We start from the raw sequence: 15456 nt of genomic DNA, 5'->3' as shown, positions 1-15456 counted from the left end.
ATTTCTCTATAAGCCACAAACTATTCGCACCAATGATGATTAAATTACATGACAGTAACAACTGCAGAGATAACGCATCAGAAGTAGTTTTCCACGATTCGACGTTTCTCTTTTACTGTTATCTTTAATATCATTGCCATCATGACAGTAACTGCAATTCCTGTGCTGCAGCCACAGCATTATAATCATCTGGACAAATTATATTCCAAATCTGAAATAAAGACATAAACATATTCAAAGAGTACATCATATAAATCTGACTCTTGGCAGATTTTTATGTATCACAATTTTCTTTCCATTTCATCAGTTTTGCCTTCGTTTCATAGTTCCATTCAAAATTGTTTCTATGATTCGTTCATCTCACCATATGCTACTGAGATATGACCTGGATAAATATAAATATAGATATAAATATAGAATTGAATACATACAGAAACCCTTTTACTGTTCTCTCCAAATTTCTTTCTTGCTCGGCTTGTCATTTCTAATTTTGAAAAAAAAAATCCAGTGGCAAATCACTTCAGAATAGATTTCTTATATGTTTATATTGCTCTAGAAGATTGATTGGCAGCTACAGAGCAGAACGTTCATTCAGCATACTTCGTATTCTTGGGGTTCTGTCAAATTTAATTATTTTCAGCTTACTTCAGTCTGGGACTTTAGTGTACATTGTTCTACGGTATTCAACAGATTCCTTCTGTTAACTAAGATATTGATGCCTTGATACAATGGAACATCATTAAACCAACGACTTCAGACCCCTGAAATTTGCTTGTTATATCAAGGACAAAAATAAACGAATATAAAAAGAATGGAACCTGCAGAATCACCTTGTTGTAGTAACAACGAAATAACGAAACCCTCGTAACAGCAAATTAAAAAGCTAGGTCACAAAATTAACATCTACATAAATATCTTTATATACTTAACTGTTTGACTGTAACGAAATTTCTATGTAACGAAAGAACATCACAGGTACCGAGGACTTTGTTGTAACGGGAGTGCACTACTGTATCAGATTTTCATCTTTTACCAATGAACAAAATTTGACAATATTGGATATTTATTGCATGAAAACAAGTCATACAGCTCATAGCCAACGGGACCTCGGTATATAATGTAGGTCTACTGTGCTCTGTCTGTAGCATATCACACGAAGCGTTTCATGGTCATGACTTCCTTAAATTTCCTTACAGACCCTATTGATTATTTTGATTTCTTTTTAAATGACTATGATAAACCAGTTCGTAAATAGCTGAAGTGCACATTGGTCCAAATGATCTTTATATTACCTTGGTTGGTTAGGCACTTCACTCGATTTAAAAGTGTCATAATGCATAGGCTTGCCCGATGTATTATTTATGGTATTCATGTTCAAACAAAGAATGAACTTACGTAGACCAGGGAGCATTTCATGAAGGAACTTGTCGGATAAAATGTCCGACAAGTCAATTACATCCGACAAGTTCAGAGAAATCAGCCAATCAGACTAAAGAATTTCTCAAAACTTGTCGGATATAATTGACTTGTCAGATATTTTATCCGACAAGTTCCTTCATGAAATGCCCCCAGGTGACCAGAATGGTCCGTCAACTTAGGAAAGCATCAATTTCGTTGTTTCGCATTGCATGTTTTAACAAAATGCTTCTGTTAATCTTGCCAAAATACCAGACCTGCTGTTCACAAGCAGGTGGGTGTGCTGGTGAGCACCATTCGTTAGGATAACATGAATAATCATTGCATCACAGATGCTTATCTCAGTGAATTTAAAAACCATCATGACTACTGGTACAAAATGACCTTCTTTTTCTGCTAATGCGCAAAGTGGAACTACGAACTTGCTTATTATGCTGACGAATGACGACAGTTGTAGTCTCGGTCTTCCCCCAAGTTGCTGCTTGATTGGCAAAATGTCTGTCGCTCGCAACAGCATTTTAAACATAATTACTGAACATTCCTTGTACTCCCAAATGACAATTCGGACAATTCCCGGAACATTGCGAATTCATAGGAACATTTTTTTTTTTTTTTTTAGTTTTTGCCTTCAATATTTTTTCCTCTTTACAGAGAAAGATATAGATATACTGACAATTCTACTGATATTTGTACTAACTATACTGATAATTATTATTTCCAAGGAAATATCGAACTGTTAACGACAAAAATGATACTGCATCATAACGACAAATTGAAAATATAAGTTCTTTTTTTTTCTTTCATCCACTGCTCTAGCCTGAAAACTCGTGACTTGTGTGTGAACTGCAATGTCAACTGTATGGATCTTAAAGCGATGTAAACGGACAGTCTGTGACACAACAAGAGATAGAGAAGGAGAGAGAGAGAGAGGGGGGGGGGGAGGGGAGAGCAGGCATCTGGGAAGCTACGATTGGGCTTAAATATATGGAGGTTTTTTGTAGCCATAAAAAGCTAAAATCTTGTGTTTGTTTGTTTTTTGTTGTCGTTAACGCTCCATAATATGAACAAGTCTTTTCTAGGAAGTCTTCTTAAATAGGACTTGTGTGAGCTGCACTGTCAACTGTAACCAAGGATCATACACAGAGCCATGTTAACGGAAACTCTGGAAACAGTAAGAGATATAAGAGAGAGCGGGCTTCTAGGAAGCTACAATTCGGCTCAAATATATGGAGGTTTCTTGTAGCCAAAAAAGTAAAAATCTTTTCTATAAATGCTCCATAACTTGAGCAAGTCTTTTCTAGGGAGCCTTCTGAAATAGGACTCGTACATAGAGGAGCTATTGGTCGGTCTGCTTGTTTCAGACCCCGGGTAGCTCACCCGGTCCTCCACTCCCCATTTCCGGAGCAGGTACTTCGATTCTGTGGACACGCGTTCGAGTTTGCCAATGAAGTCGTAGTCGACTTCGCAGGGAGATGCGATGCTCACCATTTCCCGCCAGTGATCGCTGAAGTGTATACTTCTCCGCGCTTCGAAGGGGGCGCGCTTGACCGTGTGGGTCAAATATTTCACGAATTCCTCCCACGTGACGTTTTCGCCCGTTGTCCGCGCCTCGTTCGTCGCGCGCGGTCTCCATTCCTTGATGATTTCCCGCGCAAACGGGTGGAAGAACCGATTGTGGCGATAGTATTCGAGGTCCTCGAACTTGTTCCTGAAGACGGACACGAGGCGCTCAAACGGGTGGCGCACGAACACGAACTTTTGATAGGTACTCAGAATTCTCTCCTGCTCATCAGGAGGGTACGACGAGAGAAATTTAAAATGGGATTTGATATGGACTTCGTCTGACGTCAGGCCATCGACTTCATCGACCTGTTCATCAAGAACCATCAATATTCTCTTCCAGTTGCTACAGCCGACTTTAGGAATGAAGCAATAGACCAATTTGTACTTTTCGATGACGAATATGTGTTTGGCGGTGTACTCCGGAACCTCGGTCGGGTACCCGATGCGTCGGCATTCCTTGTCCAAAGTGGCCTGGCGCTTGGACTGAGTATGCCTGATCTCGTCATCGGGGTCTGGAACTATGCGAGGGGCACGGATAGCCTGCTTGGCGGGGTTCAGGTACAAATCCCTAATCTCGCCTTTGTGATTATAAAAGAGAGAGAGAGAGAGAGAGAGAGAGGAAGAACAACAAAGAGAAGAAGAGAAAAGGCAATTAATATCTTCGTGGCAACTGTGCATACAACTTCACGCATAACGGACATGTCACGTACATCTACAATGTAGCAATCAATGGAGCGCGATATACTAGTAATCCTTTAGGTCTGAGATGAGTGACTGAAGGTAGGCTATATCATAGTGACAGTGGAAACGATTCAGGCCGTATAAGATCCCCTCATGCAATATCAACGCAGTAGTTCATAAGTCTTAGGATTTTCTTCCATCTTTTGTTCTTTTTTATTCATTTTCTTCTCCAAAAGTGTGTGTGCGTTTGTGTGTGTGTGTGTGGGGGGGGGGGGTGGTTGCCCGACTCCGCTGCCCCTGAGTATATAGAAGTATAGTACACCTACACTGTAGTAGTAGTGGTAGTAGTAGTAGTAGTACCCGGCACATGTAGTAGTATAGGAGAGGGAGGAGGAGGTTGAGGAACGGCAGTAGGCCCTATCGCGAGTAGTAGTAGTAGTAGTAGTAGTAAACATGGTGTACAGTCAGTATATAGCAAAAGAAGTAAAAATAACGGAAGAATACCTATTATTCATTACTGCGAAGGTGGTGGTAATATGGCAACACAGGTGGTGATAATGTTGATAATTGTGTTTGCCACAGTTCTTGTCGTCCTACCAAAGGCAAACTTTTTATTTTCAATTTACATTCCTTAAGAATTTGTTGAGTGTTGACCATTTAATATTTTCTGAACCAGCATAATTATAATCAAAGATCATTACTATCACCATTTTTTCATGCTAAACTCGCATTATAGACCTATTGGTAGACTGCCTTCACACCGATTTACCGTCAATTTGAGCAGTGTTGCATTGTTGGAATAAATGAGAAACGTAATATAATACAATTATACATATATTCATCTAAATAAATATTGTAGGTTGAAAACTGGAGCAAAGCTTATACACTGTACATAATCTATACAGTAGGCCTAATTGTATACACCATGTACATGTGTGTACAATACGCAAACAGACACAGACACACATACAAAATGTATATTATACATGTAGAATGTATGTATATATTTCCTAGTGCAGTCTTATCCAATTATGAGATATTCACAATTTATTCATATTCATCGTAATTATAATTTACACAGTATAGATTATAATGCTGTACATGGCACATGCTCTTCATCACATTATACATTGCTAATATAAGGATAATGCAATATATTATGTATGTATAATTATGCATGAATACTATCCGCATCTACAAACATTTACTGACGTAGGTGTAGATGACCTATTGTGTCTGAGTGTGTGTATATGATGTATGATTCTTGACAGGTTATTGCAACACGATGATAATTTGATGCAAGGAACGCCATTGTTTCTTATTAATTTCATGTCAAGATGGAAAATTTACTTTAAAAAATGTGTGTATATATATGGATCACTAGGACAATTGTTTAGCTAAACACTGTTTAGTAAACAGTGGCAATCATCACTTCTTTTCAAAGAAGTTTGTCCCTTTTCAAGAGAACATAATGAAACTTTTACATTTTACAGCTTTTTGAACATCTCCGATTCACTCACTCTACCAGTCCACATTGAGTGAGTTTACTCGATCCTTCTAATATTATCGGGGCTAACTTTAGCATAGTGTGTATCAATATTGCTCAGAGTGGATCTAATACGAAGAACTCGTGGATGTAAAAATACATGTACGTTAAACTTGGAAATCGAGGTTAACTGACTTACGTGATTTGTGTTTTGCCGACATCACGAGAAAACTCACTTCACAAGCTACGATCAAGACAGCCGCCATAGCAGTTGTGACGGCTACTACACGGAGATAGTTTTGCGTGAATACCATCGTGGTCAATACCCCTTGGGGTCCGGCGCCGCTGGCGTGTGAGCACGGGTCAACGGCAAGTCAAAAGTCTACTTTGCGAGCTGGATGAAGCAAGCTCATCGTCGTAAGATGACCACGTGTCGTGTCTATATGATGACCTTTTAATACTCAGCAATGTAGCTCTCCATTTAAGAGAAGTTGGAAAACATTTTCCACCTCCACAGTCAGAATATCCCATTCCTGGTACTACACATAGTACGTAGGATTTTTATGTGTTTAGCTTTTCATACATTAAATCAGCGGGCAAAGCTGAGCCGGTTCACCGTACGACGTAAAAGAAGCTTATACTAGTGTGAGATGAGAACACTTAAGATATTTCATTTACGGCATTGTCCACTCTGGTGCTGTAGACTTCAACGGAATGAAAGGATGTGCACGTCAGTCATCAACTTGCTTGTCTGAAAAAACCGTAACAATGTTTCATGTAACGCACGCGAACTTCCGTGAAGTCGGGACGAGTCATGTTGGAAAGTGACGCCGCCGCCTTGGCACAAGAATCGACTGTAGCTACAGACATGATCGGAAGAGGGTGAATGGATGAATGGTCCAAAGATAACGACGTGTCAAACATGTCCAGCAATGTCCAGGGCGCATACACAGAACTCATACACAAGAGTGTGTAAGAGTTCTATGGGCGCATACCACTAGCACAGGCTGGACGTGCTTATTGATGCTTGACCACTCATGAAACCGTGACACAATACACTGGACAGTAAAAGAAAGTACCCACTCTCTATACATGACCACTGCACAAAGACTTCCCACCTTGAAATGCAAAAACAATCTGCTCTCCAGATAATCAACACCGTTTATGCTAACCATCTTCATCTCTACACAGACGGCTCTCACGACCCCGCCAGCAACAGGGTTGGCATCGGGATTTATATCCCCCGCCATGAAATAAAAATTCATGAAAGAACCTCCCGGATATCCATATGCCGTGCTGAACTCGCTGCAATTTTAGAAGCCCTTACCTGGCTCGAAACTTCTCCGCCGTTGGAAGCTGCAATATTTTCAGAGTCCCTCAGTGCTCTGTCTTTATTAGAAAATTACTCCTCCAATAAACATGATCTAACTTGCGAAATTTTATTGAAATGTTCACAATTATTAGCAAACGGATTTTCTCTTTCCCTGGTCTGGATTCCCTCACATTGTGGCATTAAAGGTAACGACTGTGCAGACTCTCTCGCGAAGAAAAGCCTAAAAAAGATTATATAACCATCATGATCCCTCCTACTGTTTCTGAAATTAGACAATTAATCTCGATAAAATTTCTGGACGCCTGGAACGAGACCTGGCGCACATCCACCCATGGTCGTCATTTATACTTTATCCATAATAATGTTAAACAGCCTTTCTTCATCAAGTGCACCTGCCGACGAGACGAAATTATCATCCATCGACTCAGAATGGGTCGTGCTCGACTCCCCACTTTCTTATATTTAATTCATAAACACCCCACTGGCCTTTGTCATAATATCTGCAACTCTCCAGATACTGTAGGACACTACTTGCTATACTGCACACGATTCCTGAAACAACGCACAGCATTATCCCAAAGGTTACATAAACCCATCCTGCAGTTGTCTGATCTTTTCTCGAATCAGCAATCTATGGACCACCTGCTTCAGTATGTCAAAGACACAAACCAATATTTTAATCTTTGATTTTTTTTCCTTCTTCCTCTATCCCACTACCTACATTATACATAGGTCTGATGTTTGTAGAGGCTTCTCACTCGATTGAATCCATTATCACGTTTAGGCTCTATTTTAACTTAGAAGTATACCCACCCACTGGGAGAACTCCACACTCGTGAACCATCGACATACTCAACGCCGTCTCTGTTTTATATCGGTACCATGGCATTCTACTACTACTCAACACCGTGCTTTGTTTTTATACCGGTATTTTTCTCTCAGGCCAGGATCATCAATGGCTCGTGGCAATGCCTCTTATGTGTGACTCATTTTTCACATTCTTTTTTTTTTGTAATTTTGGTAACGGGCTGACCCTACGTCAGAGAGAGGAGCTCAGCACCCTCCACCCCCTAGCTGTCTGTTTTCTCTGTTCTGTCCTCACCCTTTCCGCTATTCTTCTATCATTCCCCTCTTCCATGATGTCCCTGCCTACGAGGCTAATAATAATATAACACCTAGGCCGATAAGTCACTAGAGGAGCCTGCCCCCGGGAAAGGCCGAGACTTCACCGGCGTCGGCCGGTGGGTCCTCTACCTACCTGGCCGACGGGAACGGCGTAACCTTGCATTTCGGTACAGGAGTAGGCAGGCGACATCTTTTCCTAAAACCTGTCCCTTTTTTCTCTGTAAATATTCTCATTTGTAAATATTAAAATAAATATAATTAGATTTTAAAAATGATTAAAAGTAGTGTAGATTTTTATAAATGTATTTAGATAAATATTTGAATTCAATATATTTTTTGGAGTAAATTGCCCACCCGGCAGAGAGCTCCATAAAGTTAAAAGAACAACAACAACAAAGTACCCACTTCTGTCAAAGGCCGTACACACAAATTCACTCCCTAGAAATGAACAATTTTTGTACACAGGTGTGCTACAATGCCCCTTACTAATCACATGCACATAAGCAAGTGAATGTCTTCATAAGAAAGAAGAACTTGACATGCACAGCATCTTGGTCACTGAATCAAAAGTCCCACACAAAAGCACTTTCCACCACACAAAAATGGCCACTGAATGGACAACATTTTCAAACAACCAACATTGATCCAAGCTCTGCAGGAGGAATGGACAAAACTTCCCCAGGACTACGCCAGACAGCTTATCCAGAGCATGCGTCAGAGATGCCTGGAATGTGTCCAGGCACGAGAAGGACATAAACATAAAATTGATGTTTGTGACTGCTTTTTTTCGTCCTGTGACACTGATTTTTGCGTAAAACTTGTAAGGCTCATTCTGTTACATTTTGTGACTTTTGATTCAGTGACCAAGATGCTGTGCGTGTCATTTTTTTCCCCTTTGTAATAAAGATAATCACTTGCTATTGGGTATGTGATTACTAATGGATATTGCAGCATGCCTGTGTACAAAAATTGTTTATTTGTAGGGGGTGATTTTTTTTTTGTGTGTGTGGCCTTTGACTGAAGTGGGTACTTTCTTTTGCTGTCCAGTGTAGATGATGATTGGCGGGGGAGGGAATTCACATACCGAATGTTCCACCCGAAGGGTTTGAAATGATATTGAGGGAGGTTATAGCCTCCCGAATAGCATTTCAAACCTTAAGGGTGGAACGTTTGGGACATGTTCCCGACAACAAAAGTCATCATCTGTTACATTATACGGGTTAGTCAGATACGTCAAATACGTCAACGTCACCCATTTAATATTAGCCTCTTGTGTTGGACCATGGAGCTACCCATGGTTACTCCATCTCTGTTAGTAGCTCCATGGTATCAGTAAGTTCCGCTTGCTAGTTAGACAAGGATTAGGCCAGGAAATAACCTTACAGACATGCAGTGCACACAAGATAGGTAAAGGCAGTTTGGGGCGCCCATATATAGGTGTGTGTGTTGTTTAAGGATTTTAGCTGGTTTCATATAAGAGCTCTCTACAAACAGAATTGGCTTGTGTTGACGCAACGTTTTTGTCGGGTCGCACTCTTGCGACTGAAAGGGCGTTGAGTGTTAGCGTAAGAGATTGATTAAACAGATGGTGGCCCGAGGAGTCAATATATCGAGAATGTAATGTCGACCAATTAAAAATCACACACACACACACATCATTTTGGAGCACTGTCTACGTAGGAAACGAGAACATCGGTTCATAAATTGAGTACTCTGAAGGCTTTCAGTTTGCGTTTTAGGGCCAATTAGACATTCTGCATAGATTAACGGTCATTTTGGCAAAAACCATCGTGCATAATTCAGTTTATGTTGTTTCGTTAAATAGTGTTGAAACGTTTAGTTCAAAGTTGTGCATTATACCGGACTGCACAAGAAGTCTTTAACATGCGGACACTGGTTCGAGGTTAAGTGGAATACGGAACATGACAACAACACTACCGCTTCGTAAAAGTTGTAACGTGTACACGGATGGAGTATACATGATGGTGATGATAATTGAGTTATGCTGAACTGAGGCATCTAAACCGGATCAACGCAGATATATATCACTGGATACATCATGCAGTAAGTCGGACCGATTTCGATAAATTAAAACATATAAGGACTTAAAAAATGTAAATGACCTATTAATATGAAGTGTGTGTGTGTGTGTGTGTGTGTGTGAGGGTGTTTGAGTGTGTGTGAGTACCGATTTTAAACTTGGACAGTCATGACAGTGACGCGAAGTGTTAGAAGTCATCTTTATGGCACCAATGTCGAAGTTTTGTATTTTGCCAAAATTAGGTTCTTATCATTTAATATCATTAAGTTGTGATTGCTCAGAAGGTCGTCTATTATATTTTATTACCACCGTCATCATTAATCTCATTGAAATAATATACATTGCATCAGTATAGTAACCCAAACACTTCCAATAATACTACACGTAAACTGCTATAGTGCAGTATCAATTATGAAAAAAAAAAAGTTGATAATATCTTATTACTCAGTATTGGATGCTATGGGCAAGTGCATAAAATTGAGAATATACATTAATGTAATAAGTGCAAAGATATATATGCTATATATATATATATATATACATAATTTGTATATATATATATATATATATATATATATATATATATATATATACATGTATATATATATATATATATATGTATGTATATATGTGTGTGTGTGTGTGTGTGTGTGTGTGCGTTCGTGTGTGTGTACTCTATACATGCTCTTCCACCAAAACCTTGTTCCAGAATTGAGTGGAGTTATAATTATATTCGGTGTTCAATGAGTAATTGGAAATAGATGCAGTTACGCTTTCAGCAGAGTCTCTGAGATATGGCAGACCTGAAAACTGGACATAAAATGAAAGAAAGAAAGAAAGAAAGACAACCTGAAACAAAGGCAAGAATTTGTAGAAAGTGTTGTAGAAAAACGGATTATCTCTCACAACATTGAATTATATAATGTTTTCCACTATAGGCAGGCAAGGCATCCAAGTGAACCCTCCAAACTGGTTCTTCTAGGGAAGGGACTCCAGCGATGGTGCGTACTCTGTGTGATAGCCGTCGTCATGATCGTAGCCTGGGAGGTGGGCTTCCTCTTCGCATCTATGACGCGGGTCCGAGGTGAATCTCCCTTTCAGACTCTTCAGGGTTTTTTTTTTTTCAGGTTCAATGACATTTATTTCTAACAAATACAGTGGCGGATCCAGGCGGGGCGCAACTGCGCGTCCCTTTATTTTTTGTTAAAACAAAAGAAATAAAACAAGAGAATGGGGAGGGGCGTGGACACCCCCCGCCCTTACGGATTTCCTGGATCCGCCCCTGCAAATAAGTACAAGTAGCATGCAGTCAATTTAGAAAAAAAGGTAAGGGTATATCTCTAGAAGTAGATAAACTTCTGGTAAATGTGCCTTTAACATAAATTACATTCCATAATATGCAGTGTCATAGTAAATAGAAATACAAACCGAGGTATAAGGACAAGGACAAAGACAGGGATAATATAGTTTTGGTTGAGATTAGGGTTCAGGTTTCCAGCTTTTTCGTGTGAGATAATGAGAAACCTCTTATGAAATATGAAAGAGCATACCATATACAGTCTTGGAGGAATTCAAAGTTTATTTGATGAAAACTTGTTTAGCTTTGTTTTTGGATATCTTAGCCATTTCAAAATCAATTTTCATCAAATAAACTTTGGACTCCTCTTGGAATTGTATGCTCTGTAATATTTCACAATGGTTTCTATTCATCACAAAAAGTTGAAGGCTGAATCCCCATCTCAACCCAAACTATATTATCCCTTCAAAGGAAACCAAAACACAAATATAAATGGGGATTGAGTGGAAGCAGCAATATTAGTAGAACACATCTGTGAGCGTTTGAAAATCGATTCAAATGTTATATCACTGGATAAGATGACTATGTTATACTAAAGTTGATGACGTCATGCATGGAAGACAATGTAAAGAAAATATTAAGAAATTTCTAACATATTTTCACTTTTCTGGCATAATGAAACAGCAATTCACTCATCTCTTTCAAGAAGCAGGGGAATGATATGTCGGTTAAAAGTCAATATAATGTTCACTTTACATAAAAAAAAAAGAAATTCTGTTAGAAATTACAATTAAACAAAATAAAATTTTGGTTTGGGACTAAGGTAGGAATTCTCGACATTAACCAGAGAGTAATTGGAGTACAGTGTCCCTATGTTGGACATCTATATTTTACGTTATATTCCCACTATATTTCACAACCAAGCCGGAGTGATGATTTGGATGTATGAGAACTATGATATTTTTCCTCCTCAGACACGGTCAGCCATCATCCACGTGAATTCTTCAAGTTTGGCGTCGAAGAACCAGATGTTGTGAAGGAAGAAAATGTTGTAAATATCGGCGACTCTGGACACGTGGTTCATGACGCAAAGGCGGGAAGTTCCAATGCTGTAACACAGGGTAAGGATCGCTTGGCTGAAACTGAGCGCCAACAATCGGTGCGGCAGCGACTTCTCGAGAGCGAGTGCCGCAGACTGCAGCTAAAATCTAACGTGTCAAACTTTTCCATCCGACACGTTCTCGTCAATGAGAAATACCGTTTGGCCTACTGCTTCGTTCCCAAAGTGGGCTGCAGCAACTGGAAGAGAATCCTCATGGTGCTCGACGGCCAGCGAGATTCCATCGAAGGTCTGACGTCAGACGAGGTCCACATCAACGGGGACTTTAGGTTCCTGTCATCGTATCCGCCTCGAGATCGCGAACAGATTCTTCGCGATTACTTCAAGTTCGTCTTCGTGAGGCACCCATTCGAGAGGCTGGTCTCCGTCTTCAAGAACAAGCTGGCCGACGTAACGAGCTACCGACGAAAGACCGCCTTCCATCGCTTCGGCAGGGAGATGATCAAAAGCTGGCGACCCGACCCCAGCGACGCCGCCTTGGCAACGGGCGAGAACGTCACCTGGCCGGAGTTCGTCAAATACCTGACGCACACGGTCCGACGGCATAAGATGGAGAACGATTACTACACGAGCGATCACTGGCGGGAGATGTTCAAGGTCTGCTCACCCTGCGGACTGAACTTCGACTTCGTCGGAAATCTGGAAACCGTGGTCGACGACGCGCAGTACTTGATTGAGAAGTGGAATGTGAGGGATAAAGTTTACTATCTCGGGGCAGAAACGAGCAGACCCACGAATAGCTCGCAAGAATACGAGGCGTATTTCTCGCAGCTCTCCGCTGAAGACTTAGGGAGGCTGTGGAGCGTTTACCAGAATGACTTCACGCTCTTCGGATACGAACGTCCCTCATTCGTGCCTTCGGATGTTTAGATTGTTGTGTGAACCATGTATATAAGGTACCTAAATGTGTCTATGGCTGACTTAGCTTAGTTTAGGAGAGGATCTTAGAATGATGCATGATAAAGGATAAGTTAACATATTATTGTAAGTATACGGAAATACTGGAAATGGGGAGGAATGTTAAAAAGCATGGTTACGTAATTTACATAACAATAAGGGCAACAACAGCAAATAATTGTCAGAAACATCATAACTCGAATCACCAGGATTTTTTGTGAACACATAGATTCAGTTGGACGGGCTAGTAAATATACCAAACCAGAAAACTTTTATGCATTATAATTAGTTTAATAATTCTCGGAGGGCCATCTTTTTTCTTCTTCATGGTGCACCTTCGTCATTTGACGCCTTTGTCATAATGATGGATATATATATATATATATATATTGTGTGCTGTGGACATTTTATACGCAAATGAAAGATAGGGAAGTTCGTAGTTACTTACTGACACATAAACATGGAGTAGGCATTCCACAATATGCATTCAAAATGGGCAGCCGTCTTTCAGGGGTTATTCAGTAGTGCTAAAAATTCTGTGTGCTTTGCGAGTAAAATACAGTATTGCTGGAAATAAGGGTAAAACCATGTTTGTCGAAACCTGTACATGGCGATTATATCTGTTTTGCAAAACTGATTGCCATCTCATAATGTCTAGATGTACTCGCAGTCGATGGAGCGTCCCTAAATAAACTGTACTGGTGTATAAAGTAAATGTAGTGTAATCATGTCTGTAGTGTCCTAGTGTGTTGTGCTGTAGAGTTGACTCCCTCTTCATTTCTTGAAATTATACACTGCATGGTTACCTATAAGACCCAGTATTTACAGCTTCAAAACGCTACCAGATTTCTACCGTGGAGGGTAGCGCTTTTTCCATTCAAACAACAACGAGAAGAATATTGTTCTAGGCGGGCTACTGTAACTTAACAATATGCTGTTTATCAGTTTGTATCAGGCCGTGATTGGAAATATGTGCAAGTACCCAGTAAGTTTTCTATCTGAAATCGCCAAGTATTTGATTAACCTTTTTGCTTGTTGATACCGGACCGCCATATAGAACGAAATCTCTTTGCCATTGATGAATAGCACGTGGCAAATAGAGCGCCTGAAAGACTGATCAATGCAGGATGATGCTCGTAATTCCGAAGATTTGTCAGCCCCGAAATTAAAAAAACAAAACAAAAAAACAAACAATTACGAACCTTATATCATTTTCGGACAAACGAAACTTCGGAATAACGAACCTTACTTCACTTTCGGATTAACCAACCTAATTTCATTTTTGGACTAATAACGAGCCTCTGGACTAACGAACCATAGGAATAACGAACTGTTTTCCTGACACATCCCGCACGGAGGGTATCAAACTCCAATATTCCCGCTAGGATTAGATACGCAATGCGTATTCATTGTTGATCATTTTTCAGTCATTCTTTTGCCTTGCGTAAGCATTGCTTCTATTCTTCTGTCTCAAAGGTGGGGTCAGGGAGGAACAGTGTTTTAATGCACCTTCATAATTTCATCCACCTATAGATTTCACACGTGTTATACTCGCCTGATGCCGTAGGGCGCAAGTTCATTAGAAGTGAATTATGGTTCAGGTGGAAACGTCGAATATAGCGTTTGGTAGCAAACGAGACATAGGCAGAGGGCTGAAGAGGTCCATTTTCGTAAAAATAAATGCAAATGCTTAACGCAAAACAAAATATCTTTCCAGCAGTTTTACCGAAACTCATTCGGCAACTCTCTCTCTCTCTTCTGTGCGTGTATGGGATTGTGTGCGTGCGTTTTGTCTGTGTATTTATGTATGTGTGCATGTGTATGTATGTATAATGCGAAGATTAATTTGGGGGTATAAGTGGAAGATGTGCTTATATGCCAAAGCAGCATCACCTCATCTTATTTGCACGAGTGGTTACGAAACTTAACTCTGCTTAAAATGTTAAACTTTTGTAAAACGTTCCTGTGTCGTGAAGAGTTTGAATGCAAAAAAAAAGGAAAAAACCCAAACAAACGCATAAAGTCCAAAGTTTGTTTTATATATATATATATATATATATATATATATATATATATATTATATTGTACCATACAGAAACAATAAAATGAAATGAAATGAAATAAACAAATATATATATATATATATATATATATATATATATTCATCTATCTATTTATCTATTTGTTTACAATCATACTGCACTGGTTACATAACACGAAATGTTTTTGAAGATATTGTCAAAATTATCGCATACATTTCATTCATTTTCCCCGTTTGTCACTGAACATCTAAATTCATCATATCGTATGGGTTTCTGTGATTTTACTCTTTATTTAAGTCAACCTGAACTTAGAAAAGCGTTTAACCTTCACGCAGAAACGAATCTCTTCACGATGATTAAGTCCAACCATGGAGCTACTAGCTCCATGGTCCAACGATCCGACTCTTCTCTTCCCGCAGCGAAAGGGGAAAACAAAAAACTCTGCGCACTGCTCC

The 15456-nt window shown here is 39.8% G+C and overlaps 2 protein-coding genes across 2 annotated transcripts; one reads left to right on the top strand and one right to left on the bottom strand.

Moving 5' to 3' along the window:
• Positions 1-2634: 2634 nt before the first annotated feature.
• Positions 2635-5488, bottom strand: LOC140239437 (carbohydrate sulfotransferase 11-like). The gene is made up of 2 exons (XM_072319275.1): positions 5346-5488; positions 2635-3557 (listed from the first exon to the last, which is right to left on the bottom strand). The coding sequence occupies exons 1-2, from the start codon at positions 5458-5460 to the stop codon at positions 2635-2637; spliced, it is 1038 nt and encodes a 345-aa protein (XP_072175376.1). The 5' UTR covers positions 5461-5488.
• Positions 5489-9663: 4175 nt separating this feature from the next.
• Positions 9664-12932, top strand: LOC140239779 (carbohydrate sulfotransferase 11-like). The gene is made up of 3 exons (XM_072319599.1): positions 9664-9668; positions 10584-10729; positions 11917-12932. The coding sequence occupies exons 1-3, from the start codon at positions 9664-9666 to the stop codon at positions 12930-12932; spliced, it is 1167 nt and encodes a 388-aa protein (XP_072175700.1).
• The last annotated feature ends 2524 nt before the right edge of the window (positions 12933-15456 follow it).

This window comes from Diadema setosum, chromosome 16 (assembly GCF_964275005.1).
Source record: "Diadema setosum chromosome 16, eeDiaSeto1, whole genome shotgun sequence".
NCBI lineage: Eukaryota > Metazoa > Echinodermata > Echinoidea > Diadematoida > Diadematidae > Diadema > Diadema setosum.
Note: the sequence above shows the minus strand (reverse complement) of the source record. Positions and strands in the feature narration are given on the sequence as shown.